General features: G+C 44.1%; 1 protein-coding gene across 2 annotated transcripts in view; it reads right to left on the reverse strand.

Moving 5' to 3' along the window:
- The window catches only part of DNAH6 (dynein axonemal heavy chain 6), a 1211389-nt gene that overhangs the window by 507620 nt on the left and 676584 nt on the right, over nt 1-27185 (reverse strand). For both annotated transcript variants that reach the window (XM_069236637.1, XM_069236634.1), the window contains exons 42-44: nt 25458-25629; nt 17372-17518; nt 17192-17265 (exon numbers count right to left, since the gene is read on the reverse strand). In XM_069236637.1, coding sequence (XP_069092738.1) covers nt 17192-17265; nt 17372-17518; nt 25458-25629 — 393 coding nt within the window. The remainder of the gene's footprint in view (nt 1-17191; nt 17266-17371; nt 17519-25457; nt 25630-27185) is intronic.

Raw genomic sequence — 27185 nt, forward strand, 5'->3', positions numbered from 1 at the left:
TTGGCCATCGAGTCTGGATTCACATGTCCTATCCATGTAGAAACTGACTGTTATTTTAGCGTTCAATCGATGAAGACTAACCTCCTCTTTGGTTGGATGGGGAGGAGGATAGAACATCAAAAAGATGATGGACTGACTCACATGAAAGGGAGTAACATTTTGGTAGGAAGACAGCCCTATTTCTCAGTGCCAACCTATCAGGAAAGAATGTTGTGAAAAGAGATTTTGCACTCAGGGCTTTGAGCTCACTAGGTCTTCTTGCAGATGTTACGGAAGCAAGAAAAATTGTCTTAAAAGTTAGAAGTCTCAAAAGACAACTGTGAAGGGCTTCAAACAGAGAACACATTAGATAACTTAAATGTAAATTGAGATCCCACAAGGCATAATGAAGTGAATGGGAGAATATTTATGTGTAAATCCCTTAATGAAACTCTAAACTATAGGAGATTTAACGGGGAAGGCTGATCTGGAGAAACAGAGAAAAGCTGACAAGTAACTCTTGTGGCAACTGTGCAGCCGTGCATGGCTAGTGAGCGCAACACGTAAAATATCAGACAAATGAGCCTTTAAAGGATCTAAGGCAGCGGTTCCCAGCCTTTTGACTTCTTTGGAACCCTACTTTATCAGTACTGGAACCCCAGGACCCAAACTGAATCATTATTGTAATCCGGGGACCCCACCAATAAATTATTACTGAAAGCTGGGGACCAAACCAGTTATTATTAGATTTTCTAAGCAGTCACGGACCCCTTGAGGAGGCTTTGCAGACCACCAGGGGTCATTTCACAACTTTGGCTCATCAGGCCTGCATAAACAGATTTGGTGGAATGATTTCTGGACATTAAAATAGCCTCCACCACATTAGGAGGAAGAGAAAAGGAACTCTGGTTGCCCCATTCAATCTCCAGGCATATAGATGCAGACTTTGGAGGTGGGGTGTAGAACCTGCCCCTGTAACTGTGAGAGCAGTTATGCCATGTGAGGGAGACAGAACGAGAGGCACAGGGAGAAGTGAATGAGGTCAGCATACTATACCCTTTGTGGCCGTTCCGGGGTTCTTATAATTATTTGGGCCTGGTTGAGGCACATCTTCCACAGCACCAGAGGAATCAAGTGTATGAGAGGAAAGGACTGGAATAACTGCTTCATCCTGAAACACAGGAATCCTAGCCTGAATAATGGGAATCCTCTGAGGAGGAGGGAAGGTTTGATTTACAGTTGTGTTCAGTACTGCCCCTATAAAAAGGGTGCGCCGAGAGGGCTCTAGGTGAAACTTGGGGTTGTTGATGGAAAAGCATAGTTCAAGCAACAGCTGAGTTTTTACCTGCAAGTGATGCAACACCAACTCTGGAGATCTGACTTTGATAAGACAATCATTCAGATAAGGGAATACTAGACATCCTGACCTCTCAGATAGGCAGTTGTCATCAACTTCGTGAAGACCTGAGTAGTGGAAGGGTGGTCAAACAGGAGTACTGCAAACTGATAATGCTGGGATCCCACTGTGAAGCAGAGATACTTCCTCTGTGACTGCAGAAAAAGAATGTGAAAGTAGAGCATCCTGCAAGTTGATTGACACTATCAAGTCTTCTGTCTCCAGAGCAAGAAGCACATGAGCTAGGGCCAGCATACTGAACTTTTCCTGCTTGAGGAACCACTTCAAAATCCTGAGATCCAGGATCAGACGTAAACAACCCTCCTTCTTGGGAATCAGGAAATAACATGAGTAGCATCTCTGACCCTGATCCTGCTCTGAAACCAACTCCACTGTGTCCTTTTGGAGTAGGGATAGGACCGCCTGTTGGAGAAGTCACAGATGGACTGTGGAAAGCGATGAGATTGGGGAGGAAAGGGTGGAGAACAACTTTGAAGGGTAGGGCATACCCCTTTTGCAAAATACTTAGCACCCAAAAGTCTGAAGTTATTGACCTCCAATAATGCAGAAACCGCGACACACCTGTCCTCCCACTGGAAAAGCATGCTCTAAGATGGGAAACCTAGGGCAGCTTCCCTGTGTTATTAGGGGAGGAAGAGGTGGAAAATGGGGCGGAGGTTGAATAGCCTGCTGGCTGCCTCTATTATCCCCAATGTAAAACCTATAGAGGCGTCAGTGGTTTGCTGTTGCTTCTGTTACTTGTGTTGGCATCCTCAAAATGAAAATCCTATGTGACTAAAGTTCCAAGGAACATCCTGTGGTCCAGCAATCTGTGAAACATTCTCAAACTGAATCGGTCTTCGCTCTGAAAAGGTGAGAGCCATCAAAGGGCAAATCCATAAGGCCGTTCTGTACGTCTTGTGAAAATCCAGAACTCTCAGCCATGCATGTCTTTGGGTAGAAACTGAAGTGCTCATTGTCCTTGCCACAGAATCAGTCATATTCAGTCCTGACTGAATAAACTGGCGGGCTACAGCTATACAGTAGTTCTGACAAATGACCTTGTACATCATGAGGTAATTTAAGAACAGACTGCATGCTGAATCTAGAAACGGCCAACTACCCAGTAGACAGATAACATTAGTGGATTGAAGAGCCATGCGTTTAAATGAGAAAAACTTCTTAGCTGACTGCTCCATTTTTTGGACTCTCTATCTGCAGGTCAGGAGTGGAATGAGCGTGAGGTCAGCTCTGACAAGCATGAAGCTTGAACAACCAGACTCTCTGCTGTAGGATGTGAAGACAAAAAGAGAGGATCCCGAAGTGGTAGTTTATATTGTCTGGCTATTGGTCTTAAAACAGCGGTGGCTATTGTTGGTTTGTGCAGATATCTAAAATTGGCTCTGTCAAAGCCTCATTGAATGGTTGCAAAGGCTCAGAGGACTTTAACTGAGGTGCTCTACTCTTCTTCAGAATATCAAATTTCTGCTCTCTGGTAAGAAGTGGTAGATCTAAAATTTCTGCAACTTTCCTGATGATGGAATGGTACATAGTGAGGAGGTAGAATACCTTTTTGGGAGAGAATTCCCATTCTGGGGATGTATCGAAACCACTTGCTTCTCTTAGTCCTTCAAAATTGGGTCTATTGAGGGCTACTGAACATCTCTCCCTCATCCTATTCTTGGACGTCTCATTCCCCAAAGAAAAATTTACCTTCCTCCAATTGTTGAGTCTCTCTTCTGGATCCTTGCTTAAGATGCTGAAGAATGTGAGAACATTGCAGCGACACTGGTATTGGCGCTGGTGATTTTGGTGAGTTAAAGCTTGTGACATCGGTACGGAAGTAGGTGGCGCTGTTAGTGTCCCTTGCCGTATTGGCAGCACCTTCAAAGGAGGAAGTACCAAAGGAGATTGTGTCCCCTTCCTAGGAACATCCAACTGCACCAGGGTTGGCCAGCGTATCTGGGGCATCTACATAAATGGCATAAAGGGCGCCTGGTGGTAAGGCACTGAAAAGCCTCCTGGGAAATAAGCTGAAGGACTTGTGAGCCTGTAGGCTCTCCAGATGAGGTCATCGCCCTATTAAAAATGTTGAAAATAGCTTTCAAAAACTGACTGGGTTCAGTACAAGGTGTTGAAAAGCCTGGGTGCACTTGATTCTGCTGCTGTGGTTGAGGAACTGGATGTGGAGGTGGTGTCTTTCTCAGTACCTCAGGGAAGTCGGAAGAGGTTCCAGCATCAAAGGTGACGCAGGCAGTGGCGCCAGAGATGGAGCTGATGTGAGCGCCTGACGATCTTCCACTGAGACCGGTTGCAGAGAAACCAACCTCTGTGACTTGTCTTTTGCCGAACAACGTTCTTGAATACTGACTTCAAATAATGAGGAGGTGGAGACCAGGATCTTGGAGAACAATTGCAAAAACCTCTTTTCCCATCCTGTGCTCCCGCCATAAACAATTTTGTCTCTCTCTCCTTCAGGGCCTCCAGATTCATTCTCTGGGAACTGGAACAGTCATCAGCATCATGATCCAAACCCAAACACCAAAGACAGATGTCATGGGTTTCGCAGTAATAGACATCAGACCGTCACTGTCCTCGCAAGGTGTAAAACCCAATTTTTAAAGCCATGTTATTTTTTTTTTTTAAAGCTACACTTTCTAAGAGAAAAAACACTTTAAAAAATTGACAGTTCTCTAACAGAGAGTATGAAAAAAACGTTACATGTTGAAGATGAGGAAAAAGGGAACTGACGCCCACATGCCAAAGGGGGCCCTTTATGGCTCCAGTGGCATCACGCAGTGCAGCGCGCAGAGCCTTGTTGATGTCAACGTCACCTGTCGAGGTGAGAGAGCTATTGAAAACATGTCTGTGAAAATCTGGTGCATGCGTATATTCAAAAGGTGAGGAATCTGCAGGTACATGTATCCATCAGAATCTGTGCTCTACCTGGGCAGAATCCTCTTTCGATATTAGGAAGCAATGCATTTTATTCAATATTGGTTGAATATAAACAGATCTGTACATTTGTTCTCTAGGAGAGGGCCACTACCGGTCAGCTGTGAGTGTTGGGTAGGTGCATATTTTTTTTAAGAACTGGTTTCATGTAAGCAGTTTTTAGTTCCTCTGGGACTATGTCCGATTCCACTGAACAGTTAATGATGATTGTTGCCAAGGTGTTACCTAAGCTCTTGACAAGGGACTTCTTAAATATATTGACTGGGCATGTGCCTTTAGGTAATCCTGAAGTGCCAAAGTATTCATGAGATGCTTGAAGCTATCCATACATAGGGCTAGAAAAGAGTAGTCTGTGTGAAGTAGAAAACTGAGTGATTAGAGTGACATGTAGGTTTGCTATTGGCCCTTGCTGTTACTATCTTCCAGGTATCTTTCCACATCTTTGGTTTTACATATGAAGGGGTCTACAAGGAAGACACAAAGCTCCAGTGAATTTGTAGTTTTGGAGATTGAGTATTCTGGGTGGCAGAAGTCAGCAATAATCTTGTGAAGTTTCCTGCTGGACATATAGACATAACTCTGTTGGGATAAGCAAAGTCCTTTCATCTTCTTGACTGCAATTTTGTAGATCCTTGAGTGGTATTGCTGTGTCACTTTGTTTTTTCGGTTGTTTCAAACGTGAATCCATGAAGGATCCAATGCTGGAGAACTGACATTTCTGGTTCATTTGGCAGTGATGAGATGAGGTGGACATGGAAGGTGGAGAGTTATTTCCATTGTCTGCTAGATGTTCTAGTAGATATGCCTGTAGATGAACTAGAGTACTGCAAAATGAGTCAAGACACTTGAAATGTGTCAGTTAGATGGGATTCTTGGGGCAAGAATACATCACAAATATCCAGTGGAGGAACGTGGGAGGGAAAAGGGGCAAGGCAGGGGGAGGGGGACGACAAAAAAAATATATATATAATATATTTTTTGTAAAAAAGTACCTTTCTCGCCATGCTGCTCTGATTCGTTCCTCGGTCCTCCACTGCAGGCACAGGCTGTCAGCAGCCCCTCATCCAATCCTAATGCTGCTTTCATGCTGCTGGCAGCATGAAAGCAGTAATAGGATCGGACAGAGCCCCCAGCCAGGGCGCTCTGAGGTAGAGTGAAAGTCTCTGTCTACTGTCTCCAACCTGGCAAGACTGTGCTGGGTTGGAGAGAGCCTAGTGCGCATGTGTGTTTGGCCGGCCCGAGACCGCCGGCCAAACATACTGCGCACTGAGGGGGAGTGCTGTGCACTCCCCCTCTGTCCCTGTCATCGGCCTTGGCCCCACCCCTTTTTACAAGAAAACAATAACAAACAGTTTAGCATTGTTTTCTTGTAAATGTTTTGCAGCTGCTCCTGCTGGCAGGGGGCGGGGCGCGACGCTCTTCCGCCATACCGGAGGTGTCACCCCTGCAACTATCTCCTGCTGTGTGGGTAGGGTCACTTGAAATAAATTCAGAAATCCTATATTAAAAAGAAAGCATTTGTGAATGTTTAGATTTTTCAAACAAGGTGTTGAGGTCACCTTATATGCACAATGTTGGTTTATGCCAGAATATCTAAATTTCAACATAAAAGAATATTCTGACCAGAATATCGCATGGCAGAGTCTCATCAAGGTAGGTACATATTTGTAGGTAGGGGTTTACAATAATTACCTTCACATCTATGTATCTTGGACATAGATATATCTTGAGGTATGACTTTTTTTATTTTTTATTATTTATTTATTTTTAGAGTTAACAAGAGTAAATCTATACGTACCAATGTATACTTACCTTTTGTGATATTATCGTTATCAATATTTTGGCCCCAATATTTTTGCATGTCAATATTTTTGTACATGATTTTCGACCTAAACCAAAAATTCTGATCATTTTCATCATTATCGACAGGATAAAGTATGTGAGTGGTCAGGAATGCTGGATTGTGTGAGGGAGGTCTGTAGATGAAGAGGATGGAGGAAGTTAAGGAGGATGAGACAGAACATTGAGGGATCAGTAGTTTGCAATCTGTAGTGATACAATATAGATTTTGTAGAAATTCTCCTTTTATAGACTACGACTACTCCGCAGACAGTGTTCTGAGTGGTGCAATTTCTCATGAGGATTTTGTCACTCGTATGTATAGCTTCATGTAGGATTGATCTGAAATTGCTGGTTTGTAAAAAAAAAAAAAGCCACGTTTAGTAAAAGTTGGGTTTAGGTGTGATTTAGAGATAGAGGAAATGGGGTCATTCTCTGAGTCTAGCAGATCAAAGAATAATAATGAAAGATTTGGAGGGGTGAGATTGGTCCCCAGGTTGAAAGTCTGGAGGACTGCTTAAGTATGAAGCTGTTTGAGAGAGAGAGAGAGAGAGAGAGAGGATAGTAAGACAGCAGGGTTGACCGAGCCCTGCACCAAACTGGAAAAAGCATTGACAGGAACCACTATGACAGCGGTTCTTGACAATTCTTTAAGAAATGACTGCCTGCTTGGTGGTCATTTTTAAATCTGGCAGACAGTACATCCACCAGAGTGATGGAGTAACATACTCCGTCCCACTGGCAGTGAAAAAGCCATCCTCCAGATCATTAATCTGGCCCTACATCAGTTCTGGCCTTGTATAGCCCCAGCAGGTACAGGTCAATTGAAGGTTTGCCTGTTTTAGGCAAAGTCATCTAACAGATTACAACCATATATCAATGTGACTATTCTGATAAATATGTGTTTCTTAACCTTTGCGAGTAGGGATTTTGCCCCTGCTGTCAGTGGATTTTCTTGCTAAATATTGTGAATTTAATTACAGGAGCATTCAAAAAGTGACAGGCTCCTGGATCTCTCTGCAACATTTTGTGTTCAGCCACCTGACTGCATGACTGACTTTGCTAAGGGAATTTTGGTTCTTGATGCTCTTGAACAGCTGCGCAACCAAAGTCATGATTGGCCCCTTACTAGAATGGTGTTCCACAGATATGCCTAGATTAGTGCTTTCACGAACTGAAGGAAACTGGACTAGCTCTTAAAAAGAAGATCTAGAAGTTGTAAGGATCAGAATCAGAAGCTGCTTAGAAACTGCATTTCTGTAATGCCAGACAATTGTAGAATATAAAGCACCAATAACAAACTATAAAGGCCTCAATGTTGGTAATTTAACACTATTGTTGCTCCTTTGTTCATGGCCTCCTCTTGCTAAGCAGCAGTCCAGACTGCTACTTATTCATCCTGTGTCAACAGTTCATTTACAATGTAGTTGGCTGTCTAATTATCAGCCTACTTTCACGTTTATCCATATCATGCCTTCTTAAGCTGCTTCACTGGCTCCATGTAGCTAAATGAGCCAGGTTGAAAGACCAAAGTATTTGTCACTGTAACCTTTTTTCAATGGGCTGTTTGTATGAGACACTTCCATCTTTACCAACTCATTCACAATCTCCAGTCTGCCTCTAACAAGCTCTTGCAGACTTCTAAAATTACTCACATGCGATTGGGAGGGTGCTAGCTTTACTCCTTGACAGCTAAACATTGTCACTCCCCACTTATGGATACCTGCATTCTCTCTATTCATCATTATGTCCATAAATCTAATAAAACCTGGATTTTCCCTGATGCTTAGTTCTCTTGTCTCCCCCGAGTTCCTGTTTCCAGAAAATGCTTTTTTGGGTATCAGCTACACTCTACGAATTCTATGGCATAAAAATTTGACATTTTAACAATAACACAGACAAAAAAGTTACTTTCATTTAGTAACCCTTTTTTGATGCATACGGTGTCTACCTTTGGAAACCTCACCTTTTGAATACCCCAATGCTCCGGCATCCCAGAGAAACTTTTCTTGACAGGTCTCCCACGTCAATGAGGACATCACAATGCCCATGGCTACCCACCTCTCGTGACGTCCCTGGAACAATAAGAAGCCCTTGCCTGCGTGCTGACATCAGTTTCCACCCATTTTTCATGTGCCTTTGAGGTGAACGAGTGGAACTAACTCCAAATTTTAATCATGCTCATAGAACCTTGATCCAAATATTTTCATATAAAAACTGAAATTATATATACAAAGCTCTTTTTGGTATATGCAGACAAGCAACGGGGAGGTTGGCGGGTCAGTCAGTGAGAAATCTGCAAGTAGATACTGTTTCCACCAGAAAAAAAGTGTTACCAAGGTAAGTAACTTACCAAGGTAAGTAACTTGTTCTTATGATGGATACGTTTACCTTTTGCATTCCTTACCTTTTGAACAGTGTACCCAAGCACTCCCATACTTGGAGAAGGGTGCATTTCTGCTTACAGAAAAAAATCCTGCAAAACAGTTTGAATCCTGGAGCAGGAAAAGCTGGATACCCCTGCTCCTGTTGAGGCAGTTGAGGAGGTCCAGGAGGAACTGTATCTATCTCCAGCTCTGGATCAAGACGTCCAGGTGAAGTCACTGGTGGTCTCGGAGTCAATGGCACAGCCAGAGAGTCGCCGAAGCTGGAGTCACCTCTCCTTGATATTAATGCAACCTTGGACGAGGTGACACCGACTGCGTATACTCATCTCTTGAAGAATTACATTGTGAACTGTGACGCCACTTCTTGTTATGCTTCATCTTGGCTGACTTCAAGGAATGGGGTGACGGCAACTTCAAATGAGACGTCCGACGACCTCTCTTCTCCTGTCTCGCATTGGCCATAAAGAGTTTTGCCTCCCTCTCCTTCAGCTCTTTAGGGTTCATCTTTTGTGATGATGAACAGGCGATGATTTCATGGCCTGAACTTAGACACTAAAGGCAGTCTTCCTGAGGATCTGTGATTGACATCTGATCCTCACATTCCCTGCATGGTTTAAAACCAGATTTCTTGGTGGAGACATTTTTCCCTGCATCAACATTCCAACGTTCCAATATCCGGAAAAAAATGTGTTGAAAGACTCGTAACTCTCTGGACATTCTAAGAAAATAAGTTATGCATCGTAGGTGTGGAAAAAAGGGAAACTGACATCAGCACGCTGACAAGATCTTCCTATGGCTTCAGGGTCCGCATGCTAGGTCGCGTGCAGAGACATGTGCATTGTGACATCATTGTAAACAAGGGAGAGCCATCACAAAAGGTTTCCATGGATTGCTGGTGCATTGGGGATATTCAAAAGGTGAGGAATCCGTAGGCAGATGTATCCATCAGAATCCAGTACTCAAGCTATATACAAACTAAGTAGTGAAATGCAGGTGGTTATATGACACTTTGTCAGGGCTGTTAATATCAATCTACAATAATTTCAGGTCCATTAGATCGATCTTCCACTACATTTTAAGGTAATTGTATTTTTATTATTCTTAACTACATGCATAATTACCTTGTGAGGTACTTATAAGAGAAATTGAGAGTAGTAAGTACATAGTAGCTACAAACAGTAATAGGTTCATGTAGTAGATGTGATATTATTCCCATGCAATGCATTGAATGTGATATAATGACTCACCAACAGACATACAGGTTTTTTTTTTTTTAACAAAACTCCTCGGAAATTCTCTATTAAGACTTTTGCAGATTCCCAGCTAGACTCTCACCCATAAAAATTCCGGCATGAAGAAATGTGCTTAAGTACATTTTTTTAATGAGACAAGTCTCACCCAAGTGCATTTGCACATTCTGACTTTTTTGTTACTTTTCTGTGGGGAAATATGTCTTTTTTTCAAGTAACATATTTCCTACATCTCCACTAATTTTGGTGATGCTCCCTACCATCATAATCATCATTTTATTGCATGATTACGTAAAATCTTCGCAAACAAAGAAAATTGTGGGGGAGACAAAATGTATGTACATAAAAAATGCTCTCCGAGAGGCAATCAGCCACATATAGATTCCATTAAGTACAATACATTTTTTTTTTAAGAATACAAATCTGGACTGGTTGCCTTTCATAGACACTTTGGCTTTGAGCGTTCCCTTGGCTGAGAGGCAAACACCCAGATAGTTGTACACATCCGTGTTCCTGACGATAAGTGGCCCCAGTTTTGAGCGAGATTGCTGGTATTTCAGTGACCCGTCGAAAATTACTACTTTAGTTTTAGTAGCATTTGCCTTCATTTTGTTTGCTGTGTTGTAGCAGGACGATTTTATCTGCATATTGAAGCAAGGTGACCTTTTAATTGGCAATTTTTGGTGGTATCAGGTTGGCTTGTTTTAGTGCCTGTGGCATATCCGCGGTGTAGAAGAGAAATGGTGCCAGGACGCAGCCTTGTTTTTGCCCATTGGTGGTAGGAATCTGCTTGGTGACTGTGGAGGGTGACAGCTTGACCCTCACCCAGGTAGATGTGTATAACAATGTTATTGCCCTTAGGAGGTTGTTTGAGATGCCCCAGATTTATAGCTTGTTCCATAGTAGATTCCTGTCAATGGCATCAAATGCTGCGGAGTAATCTACGAAGCATGCGAAAAGTGGGGGGGGGGGTTTCTAGCCACTGCCTCATGAGCTAGAAAAGAAAGGGCTACAATGTTATCCATGGTCGCAGGGTTCGCCCTGAAGCCAGTTTGATTTAGTGGCACTAACTCTTTGGCCTCTGCCCAGTTTTGCAGTTCTTCCAGAAGGACTGAGGCAAATCCTTTTGCTTCAATGTGCAGGAGTGCGATAAGGCGATAATTGGCAAGGTCTTGCCTATCCTCCTTATTGTAGATTGGATGTTGTAAGGGGCCTCTCCAGTTCGGTGGTACTTCCTGGGAGTCGAGGCAGGAGCGGTACATTGCAGAAAGGATTGGTGCCCAGAGGTTCAGATCTTCCTTATAGATGTATGCAGGAATTCAGTTTGGACCGGGAGCCACCGACTACCTCATTCTACGCAAAATGATGGCAATCTCCCCTAGAGAGGCAGCGAGTGCCATGGCTGTTTGGTGTTCGTTGATGCCCGGTTTCTCCTCTGGTTGTGCTTGGGAGAATTGGTCAGTTGAATAGAGTTTTTTTTTACATGTTCTACCCAGGAAGCTTTGTTTATCACATTGTTTCGTTGGTCACTCTTGCTAATCTTGCTTTTGATGTATCTCCATAATTCGCTGTGATTGCGTTTTTCTTTTCAGAGAATGGATGTAGACAGACTCCTTTTCCACTTGTTGGCGTTTTGTTGTCCAAATCTGCTGCTTATGTTGTTTGATGTGTTTCTTTAGTTTTGATGCTAGTTCTTTTTTTATTATAGGGTCGTTCATTTTTGCCAAGTGATCTCAAGCTGGCTAGATTCGATTTATTCTCTCCTATGGAATCGTGATAAAGGGTTTTTACAAAATGCCGTTGGGGCATGCTGGAGGATCCTGCATGTTGCAGGAGATCAATGGTGATATCTGGCCATTTGGTTCCCAGTGAGTCATTTGTTAGTGACAAAAGTGTCGGACCATTGGCACTTGACCACAGGTTATATGCTTGGGATGCAATGGGTCCCCATTTTATTCATCTGGTTATTTGTGTTTCTTCTTTCCCCTGAGGCATTCCAATTGGTTTATACATTTCCGGGCGCCTTGGATACATATTGAAGGTTACTATAAGGAGAAGATGATCACTTGCATTTAGTGGCGGGATTTCAAAAGATGTTAGATAGTCAATGACTTCCTCAGTGGTGAAGATATAGTCGAAGGTGCTCTTATTCTGAAAAGTTTTCGGGAACTGTTGTGCGAAGGCACTGACGTTTTGTGAGTGCTGAACGGAGACAAGGCCATGTTTCTTAAAGAATTGTTGAAGCTGGCAGGGCATTCTGGGTGGACCAAGTCCACTCTTCTTCCTAGCGATCCAAGATTAAAATCTCCACAGATTACGATGCTAAGGCCAGTGTGATCACAGACTGCTCCATCCAGTGTGTCAACTAATTGTGCCATGCTTTCTGCCTTTGCTTGGCCAAATAAGCTAAAGTAGAGGTTGATTAGGAGAAATTTTGACTTGTGAGCCTTTGATGTCCGGATTTCCAATCTTATTATTTGTAGCATTTGGTTATTGGTAGGTACTGTGCTAACTAGGAAGTTTAAGTTGAGTTTAAATAGATCGAGAGGCCTCCCGAGGGTCTCCCAAAAATGTTTCTTTTTGTAGCAGGCTGTTGAATTTCACGGAAACCTGGGACAGCCAGTGAGAAGGTTGACCAAGTTTCTTGTAGGCATACGTCCCTGTTTGTTAGGTTTTGTTGGGCTGCGTTGTGATTTAGGAGTCTCTTCAGACCCGCAACGTTCCAAGAAATGATTTTTAAGTGATATTCGCTGATCTCTAGTTGGCTGTTGTTGTTAGGCATAATGTTGAGTTGTTCGGTTTGTAGTGCTGGTGCTACAGTTTGGACTGCTCACGTTCCTGTAGTTAAAAGACACTTTCCTGGTGCTGTTGGTCAGAGTGGAATGGGTACAGGATCTAGAGAAGTTGGTGTAGCACTCCTCTGCCTTATGATGGGCAATGCCTTTTAGAATGCTGTGGTTGCTGGCTTTTTGGTGCAAAGTTTGACTTGATTTTTTGAGTGTGTAGGGGTATTTCTGTTGGGCTATCAGTTCTATCTTTATGCCCCATTCCTCTAGATATTGTTTATTTGTCAGAACCGTATCGGCAAGAGTTGGAGATCTTAAGGACATTATAGTAACATAACGTTTGTTACTGTGCTCTGGCAGCACCTAAAATGCTACTCTCACAATGCCATCTGTTTTTATATTTATCGACTCTGGTAGGGCCTTAAATAGCCTTAACAGATTTGTACGATTCAAGATGTCATGATTACCTTCAAAGCGATATTGGGGTATGAGGACTAGCTTGACTGTGGATGTGCTACTCCCCTGTTCGATTGCACCCTGGGTTTCGGCATTGGTGTCGTTTAAAGTTCATAATTAATTTCTGATTGAGGTGGCAAATTTGGTTTCGTCTGATAATTGAACTTGTTGTCCGTGCATTTCCACGTTGTGCTGGGGGAGGTCTGAGTTCGTCCTTGCAAAGCTGACCAGCTTGAAGTCCGGGATACTTTCCAGGGATGTCGAATTACCCGGGGGCTCACTTGATATAGCACTTGTAGCGCCGTTTGAAGTTGCTTGGGCCAGTGTCTTTGGGACCCAATTATCAACTGGCTGGGAGGCTTGATGGACAAAAGAGTAGCTTATTTTAGTGTCCGTGTTATGGTTATTGGGTACCCCAACAGGGGCCGGCGATAATAAATGTTGGTTGTCATTTCTTCGGAAAGCTTCCAGGTTGCCCTGAGTGTTTTTTTCCCCATCCTTGTGTATTTAAAGATGAGGTATATACTTGGCTTGTCGAGGGATGCCATTGTAGGACCCCTTTTGCCGCTGCCTGTTGTGTCTCTCTTTTCTGTTTGTTCTTAACCTTTTTCAGCCTTTTTTTCGCTCTTTTTGAAAGCATTTCTGGCCCGCTCGAGGTGTTGCTTTTAGTTGGATCTTTTGGATCCACATTATGCCTGCTCATTTCCACGCTCCTTTGAGGCTCTAGTGTTATCTTTGAATCATTATGAGTGTTCGGACTGGCATTTGTGGTAGTGGGCGAGCTTTCTGATTGGATCAACGGTGAGACAGGTGGGGGAGGCTGGATGCAAGAGCCTATTTGAGTTAGGTCCATCAGTGGGGTATGCACTGATTGTCTAGTTAGTCCCTCCTTGAGTGTTAGGGGTTTGGCCAAGCTTGAGTTATGCAGGACTGCTTTCCATTCTGTAATCATACGAGTCAAAACTACTTGTAGGGATGACAGTTTGTCCACCAGTGGTGTACAAACGCATGTGCAAACACAGGCAGATGCTGTAGTGTCGAAGTGTTGCCCACATTATTCTATGGCTGTTAGCTTCGCTTCTATTTTGATGATGGAATTAGCTAGTGTGTGTATTAGATCTAGTTGCATTTCTAGTTTTTCTGATTGCCATGAGAACGCACTAATTGCTGCTGTCAGGGTAGTATTGATTGAGGTCAGTAAATAGTTGTGGTCTATGTTAGTTTGAATTGCCAGAGGGATTGCCCTCATCTGGGCGTCGGTTGAGTCCAACTGACTTTCATTATCTGGCAGACGGCGCGGATGGCGCTGGCGCTTGAGCTACTGTGAGTTCTTGCTCTGACAGTCATTTGTCTACTTCCTCCTTCAGATGGCGCTACGGATATGTAGGCCAATGGTTCAGGTGATCCCCCGTTAGAGCCAGGGTGGGCTCTTTCCTGTAACAGACTGCTTTTTTTGGGGGGTCGGCACAGCGAGGAAGGCAGCTGAGGCTGCAGTCCTAAACTCCCGATCGTTTGAAGCAAACACTGAAGCCGTTTTGGTAAGCAGGCTAGTCTAGGCGGCATCACCAGCATCGCCGCCATCAAATTCAATCCAATCTTCATAGTTTGTGTGGTTCGCCACTGCCGCTAGTGTGTTATCTGTATCAGTGTTTGATGATAATTCTATAATAATTGTGCCGTCCTTTGGGAGGATAGTATCTGATGATAATTCAGTGATTGTATTGTCTTTCAGCTGGACTGATCCATTTGGCCCCTGATTCTGACATGCTGACAAACAATGGTTGGCGAGATTCTTAATGCTTGGGGAGTTCACTTTAAGAGGCAAACCTGTTGTTTTATCCAAATTTAGTAAATGTTGTAGGGTTGATTTCTGCACTTTTATGTAGAAGTCTAGAACCGACCATTGGGCTGTTCCCTTTATTGACTTTCTATGATTTGTTGCTACTTTTGTTTCAGGTGTATTGAGGCGTGGTGGATCATGATTCGTAGCACTGTGCAGGGCTGTTGGTTGCCTCTCCAGTGCGGTTTTGAGATGCCCACTCCGTATGCCCTACGGTTATTGCGCAGCTGCAGGGGCTTCCGGGAGGGTGCTGATGGTGTCTAAGCGTGCTCCCCTCCGTCTCTCACTCTGCCATCCCCTTCTTGTCCTCCCTGATGGGTAATGGGTGGTGCCTTCACTTGGCTCGGGGGGCGCTGCCGCCCCGTGAAGTCTTACTTTGAAATACTTTATCGTTCCTCTATTTTGTCAGCGGAAGGACACCAGGCTGGAGAGTTCCCAGGTGAGTTAATGTGCAACTGGTCTCATTGGTTGGCTCGAAAGCCATTTGGAGCTGGAGCTGAAGCTAGGGCCTCCGGTATTGCCCCTGGTATTGTTGACGGTGCCGTTGGTGCTCCAGGCCTTGTGCAGGTTGCGCAATTGGGGCATTATTTTGCTGCGTAATATTCTCTGTTGCAGGAAAGGTGGTGGCAAAGCTAAAAAGAATACTGTCACCCTTGGAAATTTATGTTTAAGGCAGAGATGGGTGACGGACGGGATCAGTGGGAGCAATGCGTGCTTCAGGTGTGCTTCAGGGGTGCAGTTTTTCAGCGCAAAGGCACGGAGACTAGCTTGGTTATTGGTCTTGGGTGATTGGGAGGGGCTCGAGTGAGGCATCCCAGAATCCTGCAAGCTGCACCCAGCACTAGCCAGGCCGCTTCTGCTGGATCACCGTGGCGCACACTTGGCAGAAGCTGATAGCAGCCTCTGTGCTGAGCCCCCTCCTGCCCAGGTACACACAGATCTTTCCAGGGGCTCACTCTGGCCGCTCTGCACCACTCTTCCACCTTTTGCTCCACCGCCCACCACCTCACCACCTCACATCCACGCCTTCCGCTCTCCACCTTATGGTGGTCACCGTCTCTTTCGGCTGGTCAGATCTTCAGCGGCGCCAGAAATGCAGTTTCTGGCACCTCAGTGGATGGCTTGTTGGGCTACTCGGGGAATGAGGTGGGGGTTCTAAGGTTTGGAGGGAGCTCGAGGGGAGCGTTGAGCTACGTTGGGTCGCGAGTGGATTGCAAGTGAGGTGCAGCAGAGTGGGGTGGCAGGCGGCGACACAGCTGGGTGCTGGTACGGAGGTGCGGAGAAAAGCGCCTTCCCGTCCAGCAGTTTTGGAGCAATCCCAGACAATCCTGGGCGTCCTGTGTCGGCCCTCAGCCATCCACGGTCCAAGGGTCCGGGGTCCAGGTTCCAAGGGGGCTCGTGGGCTCGGGGAGCTCTGAGGAGGGAGGGACTCTCGGCCTCTGCGCTCTGTGCTCCAGGCTCTAGGCCCCACCCCTCTCACCACATCTCATGTCTCCTCGCAGAGTCTCCTCCTCTCCTCGCAGCATCTCCAATGCAGCAGACCTATTGATCGAAGACGTTTCAGTCTTCAATCTGATGTGAAGAGAAATGTTCAATTATACGACTGAAAGTGTGGCTCTCTGAAATTTCAGTTAGTAATACGGGTGTCGAAACAATAAAATCCTTGTCCGGGTCACAGGGTCATTCCCGTGAAGTTCCTGACCTTTATCTTTTCTGTACCGTGTCAGATCTGCTCTCTTCATAGGAGCAGCATAGAAGTCCAGCTTCTCACCGACTGCGACAGACTGTGGGGCAACAGCCAAGCCAACCAGCTCCCTGTAATCTGCTACCATGAAAACCAATGTATTTCTACTCCTGGCAGGAGTAAATACTAAATCCTGGTAAATCTATGACACTTTTTGGAGTTGAAAATTACCTCCAACAGACTGGTTACCACCAACAAACTTCTTCACCACAGTTTGTAGGTGGAGCCTCCCTGAGTGCCCAAAAGCAGATTTGTTGGCACAGACGTTCTGCCATATTAGGTGTTTTGTAATAAAATGTATTTACAGGTGGAAATTCATACCATCCATGATTCTGTAAATAATGAATATGCACTTGCAAATGATTGTATTTGTGAACCTAAGTGAAATTTAGGAGTGCAATTACCTTTGTCAGGCGCATTGTACATTAACGGCAGAGCCAAAAGGGACACATAGGTGGTCTCAGATATTTTTTGTGTGAGGTATTATTTTGTCATAACTTCAAGGTGACACAGCAAAAGGTATCTCATAAAAGGGGTACAAAATATTTATTTAATTTACCTTCATGAAGTCTCCAAAAATGATTGGTTTAGTGACAAAATATTCTGGGTCAATCTGAATGGCAAAATGTTTACCTATAAACACAAAAAGCAAACAAACGTTATATTCATTTAAAGATATTCTGGAGAAAGATTTCTTGTGAAGTGGTAAAATTGATGATCATGTGAAGTAGAAACTTACTAGACATTTCTGATAACATTGCAAGAAAATACTGCTTGTCTTCATTGTTGATTAGACGGTCATGAAAAACTCTTAGACATTCATGGCAAAACAATCTGAAGATCTGAGTTTGATCTCTTACTGAACCTGGATCGCACTGGAGTATTCCTGGAGAAAAGATACAAAACATTTGAAAGGAATAATACATATATTGAAAATAATATTCTCAATCTGAGACATATATTTGATCTAATTGGATTCACAGAAGCATAAGATTAGAAGCACCTAGTAATTTGTGAGCAGTACCTCGTATGTGAACTTCTAAAAGACCTCCTACATTCTTACGTAAGGTGGAAGAGGACTATTAGGTAACTCAATAAAAGTGCAAAGCAAATTATTACAATATCCTCCGCCGAAAATTCTTGTTCGGAGGATCATGACTCCAGAACACCAACTAAGCCTGAAAGTAACTTTGGATATATGGGAGAGCCTCTTCTACTTGCTGGCTTAGTTGGGGGTGCCAGAATGCCTGGCCCCAAGATGGAAACACCTCAGTGATGCTCTTTCTGTCTTGTCCACAGTCCATCTGTACATGAGTGGATTGGGACACCTCTGACACCATCGTTTGCCAGCTTCACTCAATAGACTTCCTTGATTACATGGCTCCTAAAGCTTAATCTGAGGAGGGAGCCCAGTACTGGTGGAAGGCTTGCATGGCCTGCTTCAGCGCTCTCTCCTAAGATGCCGGATGCATCAGCCTGCAGAGGGCTGGTGCAACCAGCTGAGCTACTGGATCCGTATCACAAGCAGGAGACAACTTTTGGCTTGTAGAGGCTCGTAAGCACTGAACTGTGGCCGGAATAGGTCATCCCGAATCTGCTGAGATCGGGCGACCCTGGCACAGCTGAAGGGCTCCTGGTGCCACACAAGATTTAGGGCTGACAACGGTGACAGAGTGCAATCCTGCACCTGTGCACTCAGTACAAGAAAGGCTGCACTGCTGGCTCCAAATCCCATGACCCCCAGGTACATATTCAGGGTAGGGTAAAAAAGTGGTATGGCTGACTTCGTTTTTGCTAGCTGTAGGACTCTGTGCACTTTATCTTTGCTAACATGTACTAAAGTGCTTGTGCTCTGTCCTGAAAACATGGTAGAATTGGCTTATACCCAATAGGCATATTAAATTTACTTGTAAGGACCTAGTAGAGTGGCACTACCTGTGCCCAGGGTCTGTAAACTAAAAGCTACTAGTGGGCCTGAGCACGGACTCTTTGGAATTGTAACAAAAAAACCTATCTTATTGTGAGGTTGGATTTTAATCTACAATTGTGAATACAGCACTTTTCAGAAAGTTGGCATTTTCCTGCCTTAGCCATTTAGTGCCATAACATGTCTCTAAGTCACATGGCTGGGTGTAGTTGACAGGTGGGCTTTGTGTATTCCTCTTAGACAGCCACACACAATAGGGAGCTTAGGTGTGCCTGCAAGGGCCATAGCTGGCAGGTTGGGAGTGCAAAGCTGGGCAAAGCTCTACATACACATGATTAGGCTGTGTTATTCCTCTGCACAAAACGCCAAATGCCCCCTGTAGTTAGTCTGGAGCCAGAACAGGGAAGCAGAATGCCTGGGGACTTCAAAGAGAAACCTTTAGATGCTTCTCTCTACCTCAAAGCGACAACTGGGTATAAATATTGGACCCCAGACACCAACCCTTCGGTACACTTCTGGACCTGTGGATACTCTGCCAGGAACGGCTGCTGTGCTGCTAAAAGGCCAGCCACTCTGCTGGATTGCTGCTCTGAAGGACTGCTGCCCTGCTGTGCTGACCTGCTGACCTTTTGCCTGGGTGGGAAGGACTGCACTTGCATCTGTTAAACCCAGGACCCCAGAGTGACTCCAAGGCTAGTTGGCTGGCCTCAAGAGGTAAGCCTCAAGGACAGAAGACTCCAACAACCTCGGCGCCAGCACCTGGACTCTGCCAGCCATCTGTGAGGCTGCCCTGCCAAGTGGTGCTACCCGAGGCCTGGACCATTGGAACTCTGCCAGCCTCTGCAGATCTAGAAGAACCAACAAATCCCTTGTGTTGCACGGTGCAAACCCTAGCAGAAGCATAGCATCACTGCTGCTGCATGGATTGGCTCTGTCACAAAGACCAGCATCGCACTGCAGGCTGTTTCCTCATCAGAAACATCACTGTGCAACGCATCCTTGATGCAGGCCCTCGCATCCCATGGCAGCCTTGACGATGATGCCAGACTCCACATCACTGCCTTGCACCTCTTCAGAACTTGTACATCGCCCTAACTACGCACGCATCCTTATTGCCGGACTTTGCATCACAAGCCCTTGTCGACAGGATCCTCGAAGATAAGACAGGACTTTTCATCACAGCCTTGCTGCATTCTGGAACTGATGCAGCGCTTCGGCTGCATGACACATCTTTGACCCAGATCCTCACAGATCTGTTGAAACCAGGATTTAAGGTACTCTTGTTCAGGGGGCCAGCTGGGTCCCTGAAGCCAGCCCACGCTCCATCATGGTTGATCTGAACTTGTGACTTTGTCCCTGTCTGGCGTGACCAGAGTTCCACAGTTGGAGCTTTGTGGTGTTATTAGCACTAAAATCTTTAAACTTGCATATATTTAGTTCTTCTAATTGGAATATTTGTCGTATTGGTCTTGTTTCATTTATTAAAAATGACTCTATTTTTCCAATCTGGTGTGGAATTCGTTTTTTGTGTGGTATTTTAACTTTATTACAGTTTGAAGCCCTGTACAAATACTTTACACATTGCCTCTGAATTAAGGCTGAATGCTCTGTGCCAAGTTATCAGAGGGTTGAGCAGAGGCTAATTTAGGGTTGGCTTGTGCCTCATCCTGACAATGGTTGTGTTTGCTTCTTGACCAGGGCTTACACCCCAGTCAACCAACAACCCAATTTCTCACACTATTTTTTTGCTTGTCTTTGACGAAGGCCTAGTTCCTCCCAGCTCTCTCCCATGCTGTGGAATGGCTGCACCCACCATCTACGTAGAAACCTGGACTACTGCATGGTCAAGCCCTAATACTATCATTGATGGGGGCTGGGACGAGTTCCACTTTAATGAGCGATCGCTCTCCCCTCTGCTGCAGAGAGCTAATTTATCATGCAAGGTGTCCTGGTGGATGGGTTGGCGTTGCATCATCCGGGGTTGGACGTCCACTATGGGGATAGGTGATGCCAAGCAAGCAAAATTGCTGTTCAAAACCAGAAAATGCTGCAAGGGCCCACTCTTCTGACCATGCAGCGCCTTTGCAGTGAGCAACAATGAAAAATTCTTAGACATGGCCAAAGTCCTCAATGTCATTAAAACCAAAGAAGATCTGAAAGCCAGATTCAGAAGCAATAAACTGCATATAGTCAGGGTCCTCAAGTCCACCAACACTGGCAACATGTCTGACTATGTTGAGGCCCTCCTTAAATTACTATTTGGCACCAACTGTTTTCCCCACTGTGTGCTGTGGAGCATGCTCATCATTCCCTGGGGCCAAGGTGGCTCACAGGTGCAGCACCCTGGTCCATCACTGTCAGGCTATTTAATGTTAGAGACCATGACAAGGTGCAATGTATGACACGAGAGTGGCAGCCCCTGTCACGTGTGTGCTCGAATCTTTCTCTCGACCCCGACTTATCCTTGGCCACTCAAGTGGAAGTGCGACAGACAGGCATCCAATATCCTATATTACACCTGGCATGCATCAAAATCATTATCAGTGGCATATGTTCTCCACTAGATAGGATGCATCGCCCTTCATCAAGAAGCCTATGATGGAGAGTGGCGAGGCAGGTCACCTCGTGACTCGAGGGAACCGGGTCTGTGGGATTCTGAATAGACTACTGTGCAGTTGGTCTCGGCCTGGTACATCCCTTTGAACACTGCGTTACGCACAGAATACAATGATCTCATGGATAGCCTAGAGGTCCTTGATTTGGAATTGATCTGTTTGGCAAATCTACAGACAGGCCATGATGCTGATGGGTTCTGTCCAGCATTTTGAGTCTTAGCCAGATATAGGGTCTTCTACTTTGGCTGGTCCATATTGTGGCTGTCCCCAAAGGGCCAACTGTGTATCCACATTGCTCTTTTCCTTTCAGCAGTCCCAAACCCACTACAAGCCTAGCTTAACCTTTATACCCCACTGGCAGTGGTGCTACGGGCAGTAGGGAATATCTGGCTCTTGGAACTCTACCTAGGTAAACCAGCTTTTGTTGATTAACAAGGAACATAGGTTCAGGAACTATGGAATATCAAATGTGAACAGTTTGGACCTAGTTGTTTGGATGGTATACACTGGTAGGTTGGAGTGGCTGATATGGGTGAGGTGAGGAGTGTTGAAAATGGCGTGTATGTGAAATGTAGCTTTACCCTGACGAATGCAAGTGTTGACAATCCTTTGCACTCTGTTCCTATGAATCTATTTGCGGCACTCCCCATGACCACACTTATTGCTAACTACGGTGCACATGTGGTGGTCTGTCTATGACCAAGACTAGTAGTCATTTGATGACAATCTAATATACTAACATGGAAAGCGAGAGGGTTACATAACCAAAGTAATAATCAACATATACTCTACTACCTAGACAGTCATAAAATTGATGTTGCATTCCTGCAAGAGACACACTTAGGAGTCCAAACCAAATCCCCCCTTTGCTCCTAAGTGGGTAGTCCAAAGATTTATGTCAAATCACTTCTCCTATGCCTGAAGCACGGCTCTGCTACTTAGACGCAGACTTCCATTCACACTATTACACGAAAAAAGACCTGCTAGGACGGTGCAATTTAGTACAAGCAATTATGAGGGGGAAACACTTTGCGCTCATTAAGACACATGGCCTCAACACAGGTGCTCCAGACTTCGTATGGAACATATGGAACAAATGTCTACCGCTCTCGCCCAGGATAGTACTGTGCGGTGGGGACTTTAACCTAGTTCATGACAGAATCCTTAATTAGTCAATGTTGCAACACATACACATCACGCAGCTACCACTGCACTGACATACATCATGAACACCCATGGTCTTGTTAATATATGGCACCACAGATTCTCCACCATTAGGGAAGGAACACACATCCACCACACATGGTTCTTGGGTGAGCCTAAATTATTTGATAGGCTCCAGAGATGTCTGTGGTTGGACAACCCATATTGAACATTTACCAAGCATGCTCTCGGACCACTCCCCTATCACACTTTCCATTGAAAGACCTGCTTACAAACATCAAGTATTTTCATTGCAATATTTTGCTCTGTCAACCTTAGATGAAGCTTTTATAAAGGAGGTGAGGTTGGCAATCATAAGTTACTTCAAATCAAATGAGAACTCTGTGCAGTACCCCAGCACCCTCTGGGAAGGTTTTAAAGTATGCATGCGTGGGAATTGCTTAGCCAAGCAGCATAGAGTCCGCTAAACCTCATGTGAAAGGTCGAACAAACTTGAACAGGATATTCTTGAGCTAGAAAAACAATACATGCTAGACCATAACTCTTGCACATTGGCAGAGATACAACCCAAAACATCCAAATTGCAGAAGATGCAGAAAAAAAATATTAGGAACCTAAGTATGCTAAAGCCAAAGCACATGGTGAAGCTGACAGACCAGGTAGAACCCTTGCTCTGCTGACTCACCAAGCACAACAGCCACAGGAGATTCTGCATATTGTAGACAATGGTGGCAATGTGTTATATGATGCATATAGCATTCTGGCAGAATTTTTTGATTATTACTCTAGGCTCTACCCACCTCGCACCTCAAGAAAAGGGGAGGAATTTGTCAAACTTTGACTGCATCATTCCATTAGCTGGATTGAGGTACCCGCCACCTTTTCCTGGACTGAAATCATCTCAATGGTTATTGCAGAACTGTCCACATGTAAGCTCCAAGGCAATGATGGTTCTCCCCTCCAAATACCATAAGACAATCTCAGGTCAGTAGCCCCCCACCTTCTCCAAGAATATAATGAGGCATTGGAAAACAAAACCTTTACATTTCATTTCATGAGACTGTTCTTATTACCTTTCTAAAACTGGATAAACAGTCAACAAGAACAGACTCCTGTCTACCACTCTTGCTCATCAATGTGGATGCAAAAATACTAGTTAAAATCCTGGCTAATCACCTGCTCCTGCACTTTCCTGGCCTGGTTCTCCCTGACCAGACAGGCATTATCCTAGGCTGCTCCACTGCTCACATCATCAGAACACTCTTTGTTTTGTTGCATCCCAGAGGAGGAGGCAGCTGTGGTATTTTTAGACGCCACGAAGGCCTTTGACTGCTTAGATTGGCCTTAGCTATCTGCTGTTTGACCTGTGTGGGGATACTACCCATCTTTCTTAACCTAGTCCACCATGTATACAAAAACTCCACAACAAGAACCTGTATCAACGTCTGCTTTCCAACCCAACCCCGTCAGGGATGTCCACTATCCCCTCTACTGTATGCCCTGACAACAGAGCCCCTAGCCTGTGCTATCTGATGACTGCACGAACACAGAGGCTTCGCCTTTTCCTTGCGCATAATTATATCCTTGAATGCTGATGGCAATACACACTATCTGTGTAACCATGCCCACAACTTGAATCTGTCATCGGGGAGTTCACATTCTTCAAGTCTATGTCTGGTATTACAGTCAACTGGAACAATTCAATCAATCTCCCAAAAACACTCGTCACACAGACTCATGCGTTTAACTCCCTTGTGACTTGGTCCAGAACCTCTTTAAAATACCTAGAAATATAGATTAGTAAAGATAGGGCCACAATGCTCACTGAAAACTATAGTGTTGCCACTGGGGACCTAGAGGATCAAATATGGAAATGGAATGACCTTACAATCCCCTCTGATAGGTAGGATTGTGCTGAACAAAATGGTCATACTACCCAAGCTACTATACTTGTTCTGAAACACACAACATTTTTTCAGAACACTCCAATCACTCCAGTCCCCCATGGTGTTGGAGGTGTGTGGGGGGGGGGGGCAGGTAAACAGGCTTAGGTCCACTGGGAAACAGTAACATTGCCCCATGAGTATGGTAGCCTTGCTACCCCAGGTGTCGAACTTTAGTATTGGTGCATGTACTAACTGGTTTAGTTCCTTCCCAACCTTTACTGGTAAAGGCTTCTGAAGACATTTAGTTACTGCATATACATTTGACTGTACTATACATTCTGAACATTTAAATGGTGGCTAATTTCAGGACATTCATATGTGCATGATATATAAACTAAATACATAACATATGTATTAGGAGGAGGATGTTTCTCATACATTTTTATTAAAGTTTGCTGATTTTCACTAAAAAAATAATGTTTTACCATTCAGAATAATGTTTTACCATTCATGACATCTCTTCAATAATGGTTGTGTGCTAGAATATTGACAAAAATATCTTGTGCTAAATATCACTTACAAACATACTGTTCCAGTGGATGTTCATTTTCCATTATTAAATCTAGTGGAGTGATATTTTTGTAAGATATATTTATGTGCAATGGCATTCTGATGATATTCTGGTACCACCATGGCTTTCTACACACAAATACTGTACTGATAGGTGCACTGTTTGTGCTACAGTTATTTGGGGAATTCATTGGTAATTAAGGAGTTCTAAAACTGCAACATGTCTACTTCTAGCAATTGGTGAATGGTGCAAATGCTTGTCTTTGGTGGGGTGAAACACGTTGGCTCTGTCTGTCCTTGATTAGACTTTGGGTACTCTCGTCTTAGGGTGACATTTTTTAGATACCTAACACTAAACATATGCACATTCAACTTCTCCATCAGTTACTCAATCAAATGCATAATACACACACAGGGTATATTTACAAAGAAATTTGTTACACTTAATATGGATCTTAGATATATGTTGTTATGTACTATTTGGATTTTAACTTAACTTCTGACTGTTCTCAGCAGTAAGCATAGTCTTACCCATCCAAAGGCTTTGTGACTTGGACCCTGTGCATGAATATGTTTTTGATACATATGCAAAAAATGTGTATGAACAGCACAGTATTCTCATGCATGAAGTAGGAAAAGGTAAATGGGAGGAAAACACCTTACCTTGCACGCATTTTGACAAATCACGCAAATTGAAAACATAATGGGATTTTGCAGGAGTTGGGAGAAGATCAATGCTCATTCGGTTATAGATCTCAACTGCAGCATCTACTATACTTGTTGCACTTTCCTTCACTGCTGGTGGGAAGTCATTTAAAAATCCATTTAAGATAGCCTATATCAACGAGAAAACGTTTTTAATAAAATGAAACAAGGACATACATTTACCACATTTCAAACAATAGTCATTACACATAATCATAGATATCACCAGTGTTTTTCTTAATCTCTGACTGTGTCACAATCAATTTGGTGATATTGGTTTGTTACTATTTGTAGTAAACTGTCAAATATTATTATGATCCTTTGCTGTGCTACGGAGTGGATACTCATATAGTATGCAAACAGCATGCATTTAAAAGCATTTTAGCTATATGCCCCCCTCGTCTAAGATTAGTTCTTAGTGCCAACTTGATTCCCTTGTCATCTTCGTCTTTTTTTTTTCCCGGTTTCCTAATGCTAGTATAAACATTTTCTTTTAACTGTTTACACTTTCATTAATTTTCACTAATTACCAGAAATGAGAAATACCAGGGTACACGCCATTAACTCCCATTTAGCTATTAGTTTAACTCCCATTCAGCTATAAGTTCTAAAATATTGCATTCATTTTGTTGGCAAAATAGCTTCTAACAAACAATAAAAGTACCAACCCAGCCTTAATCCCCATGCTAAAGAAACTTCATAGTTGTTGGGATGCAAAAGCCCTCTGCGTGGTAAGAACATGTATCTCTGCCCTGATTACCCAACTGTACTGTTGTTTGGATCCTTAATGCAGATTTCTTTGTCATAGGCGAACACAGATAATGCCTGTGCAACATGGCATAGGCCTGTCTCAAGGACTGCGGTCTTGTTGGACCAGATGGGGCACTCAAAGTGCTACCCTCATAGTGGTGGAAGGCTACCACCTTCACCAGGAGTTAAGCCACATGAGCGCAGTTGTGGCAACATGCCGTGTAGTGATCAGTAGTAGCGTAGAACAAGTTACTTACCTTCGGTAACGCAATATCTGGTAGAGACATGATCTAGCTGCAGATTCCTTACTTTAGAATCTTCTCCAGGCACGAGTCCGGATCCAGAAATGTTTTTCCCCCCAGCACGTCTGCGCGTCAGAAGAAGGTGTGTGACTCCGTACCGACGTCATCCACCGGATGTCATATCAACGGTGTCCATATAACCTCCTCTCTGGCACTCCGACGTCAGTTCCTTCCATGACTAATTTCTCTGTGCTCAAAACATGAAGCCACATATAGAAACTGGCTATCCAAACTGTGTACTAAAATACACCCTTGTGTCAGACAGTCACTGAATTCTCAATTCAGGATATGAATTTCTATAATGAAATCTTTGAGACAAAAGATGACTCAGCTCGCAGAGTGGAGAGGATGGGAGGGGTGTTAAGGAATCTGCAGCTAGATCCTGTCTCTACCAGATAAAGCATTACCAAAGGTAAGTAACTTGTTCATCTCATAGAGACATCTATCTGCAGATTCCTTACTTTAGAATTAGATACTAAAGTCATCCTTCTCCATCCAGTGAAGGGTCTGTGAACTGAGGCCATTAAAGTCTCTAAGTAGAATGAAACCAGTCTAGAACAAGTGAAAAAGACTGGCTGTCCGTAATAATTTAGGTGAGCAATAACATACTCTTCAACACAAAAACCTGTGGAAG

The sequence above is a fragment of the Pleurodeles waltl genome, chromosome 1_2, assembly GCF_031143425.1.
Source record: "Pleurodeles waltl isolate 20211129_DDA chromosome 1_2, aPleWal1.hap1.20221129, whole genome shotgun sequence".
NCBI classification, from domain to species: Eukaryota; Metazoa; Chordata; class Amphibia; order Caudata; family Salamandridae; genus Pleurodeles; species Pleurodeles waltl.